General features: G+C 38.8%; 2 protein-coding genes across 6 annotated transcripts in view; both read right to left on the reverse strand.

Annotated features, from left to right (window-relative positions):
• Positions 382–5,206, reverse strand: LOC105164786. Its single transcript, XM_011083553.2, has 3 exons — positions 4,973–5,206; positions 4,803–4,875; positions 382–4,473 (listed from the first exon to the last, which is right to left on the reverse strand). Exon 3 carries the CDS (start codon positions 4,411–4,413, stop codon positions 733–735), a length of 3,681 nt encoding a protein of 1,226 aa, XP_011081855.1. The 5' UTR covers positions 4,414–4,473; positions 4,803–4,875; positions 4,973–5,206; the 3' UTR covers positions 382–732.
• LOC105164787 (E3 ubiquitin-protein ligase MIEL1) overlaps positions 5,818–8,159 on the reverse strand; it is a 7,528-nt gene continuing 5,186 nt past the window's right edge. For all 5 annotated transcript variants that reach the window (XM_020694466.1, XM_020694465.1, XM_011083556.2 and 2 more), the window contains 6 exons: positions 7,668–7,711; positions 7,116–7,156; positions 6,958–7,040; positions 6,749–6,840; positions 6,555–6,666; positions 5,818–6,365 (listed from right to left, as the gene is read on the reverse strand). In XM_020694466.1, coding sequence (XP_020550125.1) covers positions 6,246–6,365; positions 6,555–6,666; positions 6,749–6,840; positions 6,958–7,040; positions 7,116–7,156; positions 7,668–7,711 — 492 coding nt within the window. In that variant the 3' untranslated portion in view covers positions 5,818–6,245. The remainder of the gene's footprint in view (positions 6,366–6,554; positions 6,667–6,748; positions 6,841–6,957; positions 7,041–7,115; positions 7,157–7,667; positions 7,712–8,159) is intronic.

Raw genomic sequence — 8,159 nt, forward strand, 5'->3', positions numbered from 1 at the left:
ACCATTATTTTGTGTCCATTTGAAAGTGGTAATTTATAATTTTTCAAATAATAAAAATATTTATAAATATACCAAAAGTCAGAAAATATAACTGTAATTTACCGTTATTGGATGCCTGGATCTTTATTTTCATTTGTCCCATAATATTTGCTATTGTAAGTTAGAGTATTCTTCATTGAGATATCTACTTACTCTTGTTTAAATTTAATGAGACATAAGATAACCGTTTTGCATTTACATTAATCACCATATATATAAAAAAAAAAAAAATCAATCAGGGGGCCATTACTCATTACCATTTTTTAACTGAAGATTTATTATTCGTATATTAATTTCTACAGGTTCTATATATCTTTTAGAATTAAAGGGTAACACTAAAAAGAAAGTTGGCCAAAACTATCTTATTTCATGAAATAGTCAACACATCATTCCTTTGCAAAACACAAACAAATTCATGTCTATGACTCCATTGAACATCTTCTATCTTCACCTCTGAACCCTACCCATGGAGCACCACGTATACGGACAGATACAATACTTTCAAAACTCCTGGTGTATTTACAGAAGACACTACCTAACATTCATCTGTTAAATTATCGCCAAGACCCAAAATACTTAGTTCTAACGTGTATGCAAGGAATAGAAATGAATCCAAAAGATCAAACAATTAAGATCACAGGCCAAACAGTTCGCATGATTCCTTACCTCAAATGGGTCACCGCGATATACAATTTAGTACATCCTGCCAGTACATTCTGCAGTACCACAATAACATTTCTTAACCTTAATATTTCCATCAGAGTCCCGAATCTGATCCACCGAATAATTGTAGTGATAGGTCAGCTCCTGCAACGGAGGAATATTATCCATTGCAAAGAGCATTACATGGGGCATTTTCCTGTCATCATGATCATAAATCACGTTTTGTGCATAAAGGTTAGGTAAACAGCTGTGATTGATGAACCTTCCAATATTTCCATACTGGGCCGCATCAATTGTGTAGCCAACTTCTTCTATATGTTCAACTGAACTTGCTTGGTCTTCAGACTTGAGAGAAGAGTCACCGTAATTCTGCCCAATATCAAATAGATATTCGTCATTGCCAATTTTTTGTTCAGCTTCCTTGTCCTCAAGAAGCTCTCCAGCATACTCACATATAAAGCTTCCTGAAGGAATAGAAGTCAGGGGCCTTACTCCCCAGCCTCTCGACTCTGTCTTGAAGATCTCAAGCTGAAATTTTATCCCACGTTGGGAGACTCTATTGTAGCAAGCAGGGGGGCATTTGCAATGGGGACCACACTCATATACAAGAGGTTTTGTTTCAACTAAAGCACCATTACGGTTGTATGGGATTTCACCTCCATTTCTGACTGCACATCGGCATTTTTTGGAGTCGGTGCATCGGCCCGTACATTGACAACCTGCTGGGGGAATCGGATTGAACCAATCGGGATACATCATCTTGGAAGTGTAGTTAAATGGAGGTGGTTTCTCATCGCCAAAAGTATTCACAGCACAAATAGGAAAGGGCTCTTTTCCTCCTGAAACATCACTGACGCATGCACCTGGTCGGTTTTTGAACTTACTTGACTTCTTCAGTTCTTTCCAAGCAAGCTCAGGCTGACCAGGATTCCTCCTTAACTCAAACTTAAAAACCAACTTACCATGAGTCCCAGTTTCTGTCCAATAATTTGTCACCGTGTATAGGCCGTCATAAACATATGTCGTGACTGTCTTAGGTTTTGGGTCTAGAGGATCAACAACCTTTGTCTCCTTCCATCCCCGAACAACACGAACTGGAGTCTTTGCCGATATACTATTCCTTAGAGCCAAATTCCCTCTTTCAAGCTTCTGATCTTCAGGTTGCTTAACCTTCCCAACAACATTTCCGCCTTGCCCAGAGTATATCAAGACATCAGCGTTCTCCACATCATCAGCATAAGCCCCAGAAGAAACAACACTAGTGGCAACTGGCACTCCATTGAGCTTCATCCAGTCTATACCAGCCTGGTACAGGCGGTGAATACCAACAACAGCAAGTTCCACTCTGTACTGAAACTCATCCCCCACTTCAACTCCAGGAACTTGTCCCAAGATCAGCTTTTCCGTGTTAACTTCTTTTCCTTTGTCTTTAATAATCTTTGCGGTGAGAAGATCAATCCTTTTGGGTTTTTTGCCAGATTGCTTGGATTTTCCTTCCTCTTCTGGTGTTGAGTTTGCCTCTTCTTGTTGCAAGAGCTTTCTACAAATAGCATGAAACACCCGAAGAGTATCTCTCACTCTGTTGCGGGCATCAACATGACCAGAACTGTTGGGACCAAAAGGAGGCAGACTAACTTCAAAAATTTTTGGTTGAAGACTGGGAGGAGAATCTGCAAGAAAATCTCCATCATGAGCATTACCTTCATCATCTGAGAGAACCAAGGCACCAGGACTCATTTCTGCATCATTGGAAATATGAACTTCATTGTGCTTCTCAGATGGCGAAAACTTTACTTTAGGAGTACTTTTCCTAGCAACAGCCTTGGCCTTCTGTCGCCAAGAAAAATTCTGCTTCCTCTTTTTTCCTCCACTTGTTCCTCCATCAGTGATACTTAGAACTGTTTTTCCTGTCCTCCAAGGACAATAAGGTGCAGCCATCAGACCATGCACAACCTCCCTATCTACTTCATCCGCTGACCGGTAAACTCTATTTGAAGGCCTCATTTCATCACTTTCTCCCGGTGAATAAAGAACAATATCCTTTCCAACAGGTCCTGCAGAGTCATTGACCGGCCTGGCCATGGAAATAGGAGTGATTTCAAGTGGGCATTCATTATAGGCACCACGATCTTCCTCATCCATGCAGGTTAATGAACCAGGACTCACGTCTGCATCTTTTGAATCAAGAAATGCAATCTTCTTCATAGATGGTCCTCCAGAAGAATCTTCCATAACATTACTATTCAGAGCAACAGTTTCGGACTTTTGTGACCGGGACACGTTCTGCTGTATCATTATTACTGCACTAGTTTTACCATCTGAATTATTTAAAGCTACTTTCGCTTTCCTCCACGGACAATATGGTGCAGCCATCAGGCCATGTACAACTTCCCTATGCAATTCATTTCCACTATAAGGAGACCTTACAGTATCATTTCCATCGGGTGAGTACACAACAATCTCTTTCCCCACTGGCCATCCAGTATCCTCAATGCTGGAATCAACCCATGATCTCGGCCCAGCTTGTCTTGCTTCCGATTTCTCAATTTTGCTATCTCGTATGCCTCTGTTGCATTCTTCAAAATCCATGGGCCGACCTTCCATCGTGGCTTCCTTCATCTCTTCCAGCAGCCCTCTTCCACCATCATTCAATTTTTCAGTTGTTCCTGTTTTAACACAAATGTCTGCCCCTCCCTCTGAACCATTGCTTGACACAGTTGCCTCTGGTTCCACTTCAACTTTTTCAATCCTATTCGGTAAATCATTTCCTGAAGTGACCATCTGTTTGCCTTCCTCGGTTGGTAAAGGAACATTGCTCCCACAGTGCGGAGGGAAGTCGCGCACAGCAGACACTCTTCTCCGACGGTATTTATCCTTCGGTCTAATGGAAGTTTCTGGCTTAATACTCACACAAGCTGAAGACAATGCCAGAGAACTATCCAGCAAGAGCTCTTTATCAACTGAAGCACCAGCATCTAACATGGCCTTTGCTGCCTCCACACTTGAGTCCTGAACCAAAGACAAACCTTCTACTTCATTCAGCTCTTTCAACATTGTCTGACCACCAGCCTCGGTATCTTTATTAGAAGGATCACTTTTGGTGTCATTCGGCGTATAGACTGCCATGAGGTTGGTTTCTGTTATCAATTCCTCAACATCATTAGAGGAATCATCCATCATTGTCGTAGTCACTTTTCCCACCAATGCGTCCAATGATTCAGTGCTATCTACTTCAATAGGACTATCTACTGTTCCCTGGGTATGACAATCGACCTCGTCTGGCAATTGAGTTCCAACTGATCCAACTTCCATCCTTAATTTCTCGATGCCTGTTGCATTTGCCATCACTTGTTCTACTAATGTATCCAATGATTCAGTCATATGTACATCCACAATAACGTTCATTGCTTCATGTAATCGACTTTCCACTTCAATATTAGAGCTTTTGACACCACTAGAACCCACACCAATAGCCACCACAGGTTTGGCCATTTCACAATTTTTAACACCAATAGCATCCACAATCCTAGCTCCACTACCACCATTTTCTTCAGGTTCCAAAATCATTGGCAAAGCATTGCTGCCACACCCTGGTGGAAAATCCCGGACTGCAGAAACTTTCCTGGGCTTATATTTGGGCATACGACCATTCTCCAAAGGCCGCTTGCTAGAAACCTCACCGGTTAAGCTACCGCTTGCAAAAGAAACCATTATTTGTTGTCAACAATCCCTAAAAGAGTGACACCAGTTCCACCGTACGTCAGTTAAAACCTGGAAAAGTGAAGAGTATTATTAACAATGAGAACAGTAAAATCAGGGCTGGAAGCATAAAAAATAAAATTATATAAAAAGATCCATCCATTGATAAGTAAGATCAAGAAATAACAAAGACACATATTCATAAATACGTAAACAAACTAGCATCCAAACAACCTTACACATGGACGATTTAGGGCACAAAAGAAAAGGAAAAGCTATAACATAAGAAAATGTCAAATTGAATACACAACGAAATGCTTATTCCCTGATGACAGCACTCCAACAAAAGAACGCAAGACGAAGCACATCGAACATGCAAGCATAAATACATGCACAAATACCTGATGAAAGACAAGTTGTTGATAATCTCTTCGAATAGCTGAAAAGAAATTTCACGAGCCCTTCTCCACAAAGCTGCATGGGCACAACATCGTTTTGAAAATCATCATCGAATTAAATGAATCAAATATCAATAAAATCAGAAAAAAATGGAAAATGTTGATTAATTTACCCGGATTGGCCGTCGCGATATCCAAATCTACAGGTTTCTTCAACCAAGCTCACAAATATACATACATACATATGTGTATATATGTACGATATACACGGACTTGTCTGTGTTTCCGGGCGTGATTATATATGGAATTTGGGAATCGGATGGATTGAGCAACGGTAAAAATGATCTGAAGCGAAAATAATGTGTCGGAGTGGGGGAAAAAAATACGGTAAGCAGAGTTTGCGTTAATGAATTTACCTTTTCACCCCTAATGTTTTTGGGGAAACTTTTTGTGGGGAAATGTACGGTTCGTGGCGCGAATCTGAGGGACGCGTGGTGGGCCTTGATCCGGAAATCCGGTTTTGGGTCCATGTGGAACCCTCATTTGTGGTATGGATATATTAACGGGTCGAATTTGGGATCCATATTTTGACCCGAATTTGGGAATTCAATAAATTAGAAATAAATAAATAAATGAGCACTCCGATATTCCCATAGGGGAATACGAAATGACTGAAAACAAATATACACATTATGAAATTTGGTAAATACTTTAAGATTCAGTCAGATATAGAAAGTCGTTCAAATTTGTGTACGTTTGAAATTAAAAATCTACATTTCTGACAATTTATTAAAATTTCAATTAGTTAAGCAATTATTAAATCTTAAATCAGTTTTTTTTTTCCTGATGATTATATATTATTATATCGATATTATAAAACCAACAAATACAACGATTGTTTAATAAATTTCCAAATATGAAAAATAAAATTAGACCCGTTTGATATTCTTTGCATATAAGTTTGACTGTAATTAGCCCCTCTCAAGAGATCATTGCATTTTACATTTATATAATTTACATTCAAAGTGGATGAATATCATCATTTTCCCGAGTCCAGATGGGCTCAATCAAAATCTTCATCAGTCTCTGCTCGAACACGAACGCTTGGTTAGGACCCAGGCTTTTTAAAGCACATTTGAATGAAGATCAGACACGAATGGGGGACAGGTGACGAGAGAGGGGGAGAAACCGATAACTGTTTGCCTTTCATAGACAGTAACGAAATGGCATTCATTAACAAACAAAGGCTAGAATAGATGAAAACTATGGAAAATAGAACACTGTGACTTGGACAAGTTTGTAACATAAGATGGAAAATGAACTTCCCCTATTTATGCTTCTCAAGTTAATTAGGAAATGGCAAGACAACCCCCACTGTGTTTCCCGCCAGCAATTGCTTTCGTTGCGCATAGAGGTGCATAGGTTAAACGTCAGCAATTAGTGTATCTATCTTGCAAGGCCTCTTGTTTGACGGGTGTTGTAAGACTTGCAATTAGGGCATTTCTGGGCGATGACATGGTATTTCACTTCAGAGTTGCTTCCACAATCATTACAAAGAATCCAAACCTGTAATCAAAAGTCTCATTAACATTCTGCACACTTCGAGTGCAAGACATGCATATTGAGTGCATTTCAGATGATAAGGGCAACAAGGATTATGGGGCGTCTGTCCATGCATGTATCATGTATGTCTATGCAGGTGCACGAATGTATGTGTGTGTGAGGAGAGGAGAGAACGAGAGAGGGAGTGAGGACCATTTTGTTCTCATAATACGCAGGCATGGGTGTAGCTGCAATTTCCAGGTCAAACTTCTCCCACACTTTGGACATATCGCAAACTGACTTGGAGCAGATAGGGCAAGCATACCTGTTAACAAGGTCATGTCGATTTGGATGTGAACAATAAGACCTTAGAGAAGAGAGAAGAAAGTGCAAAATTTTTCACATACTTGTAGTGCTCCTGCATCTCTACCAAGCATGTCTTATGAATGGTGTGGCCACATGGCATAGCAATGACATCGTTTCTCGAATCAAATAGATACTACAGATAACAAGTACTCACTTCGATTAGTCTTGATCAATATAAACTCCCAAAAATTATAATACAGAAGGTAACTACAGCATTAGTGTGACAAAAAGATTAACAATGCAGTAATACCTCAAAACATACAGGACAGTCCTGGTGCATTGCCCTCTCCACGCATGGATGACTGCTTTTTAGAAGTATAGAATAACAGCATCCTAAAATCATAGAGACAGAAGTATCAGAATCAAGATGCTGATCTGAAAGTTTATAAACAGAGGAAAAAGACTTACCACATTTATCACAGTGGAAAAAATTCTTGGAGCCCCCGATCCTGCAACAGCACCTCGGAAACATGACTAAATGCTTTCCAATTTAACCTATCTGTGTTAAGTTCTAAATTTGTATATATTTATGAGTGATGTGTTTGTTTTCTTGCTAGCACTTAAGGAGCATTAAGGCTTGAAATGATTGGAAAAGAACCCTTCCCATAGGTGGCTTTCAATTTATTCGAGTTCGTTAGTAACATAAGTTTTTCTTGTTTTACCAAAAAATCATTTGTAAAAGCTATTACAAGCCAAACATGTTTTTACCATGATATCTTTTCAGATAATTTACAGTGAAAGTTATTCAAAGAAATCAACTTGAAATGTGTGTATGCTATAACAATTTCTGTAATGGCACATTCACCCTTGTCCAGTCATTCAACACGAAAATAAGCTTTTCAGCACAGTAAAAACTGAAATTCCTCCGCAGGGATAACACAACTAATAACACATCCAATTCTCTTTCTTTCTCCAAAATGTAATTGCGAAAATGAGGAAAAAGAGTATTAGTTACTCTACCTGCAAATACCACACCCATTGCAATGATACTGCTCTTTAGATGTCTGCAAAATGCACAGTATTAGCTCCCCATCATATACACCATAACAACATAGGGGCGTCAGTTACCCTACCCAGACCCATAAATTAACTCTAAAAACCAAACCCATATCCAATGAATAATATTAGACCTAGACTCAGACACATTAAAAAAATATAGATTGGGTTTGGGTTGGGTCTCTACCTATCAAAATCCCTGGGTCTATGTACCCAATTTGGACCCAAAAAATATATTTATTTTTCTTCGCTATTCAATTGGACTATTATTTATCAACTAACTTCAAATGAACAAATTTAAAAATCTTAAGACATCATAACATTATTTATCGTGTAATATTTTCATACGATCATTTCATAAACGGTATAATAAATAATATATTATTTAAAAAATTCTACAAAAAAAGAGTTATTTATAATTTATCTCAATAATTATGAATTTATTGATAAATTATT

Source organism: Sesamum indicum, linkage group LG6 (assembly GCF_000512975.1).
Source record: "Sesamum indicum cultivar Zhongzhi No. 13 linkage group LG6, S_indicum_v1.0, whole genome shotgun sequence".
In the NCBI taxonomy this organism is placed as follows: Eukaryota; Viridiplantae; Streptophyta; class Magnoliopsida; order Lamiales; family Pedaliaceae; genus Sesamum; species Sesamum indicum.

Excerpts from the sequence above, each read along its gene's own strand:
- LOC105164786 (XM_011083553.2), bottom strand. The coding sequence starts at position 4,413 with ATGGTTTCTTTTGCAAGCGGTAGCTTAACCGGTGAGGTTTCTAGCAAG.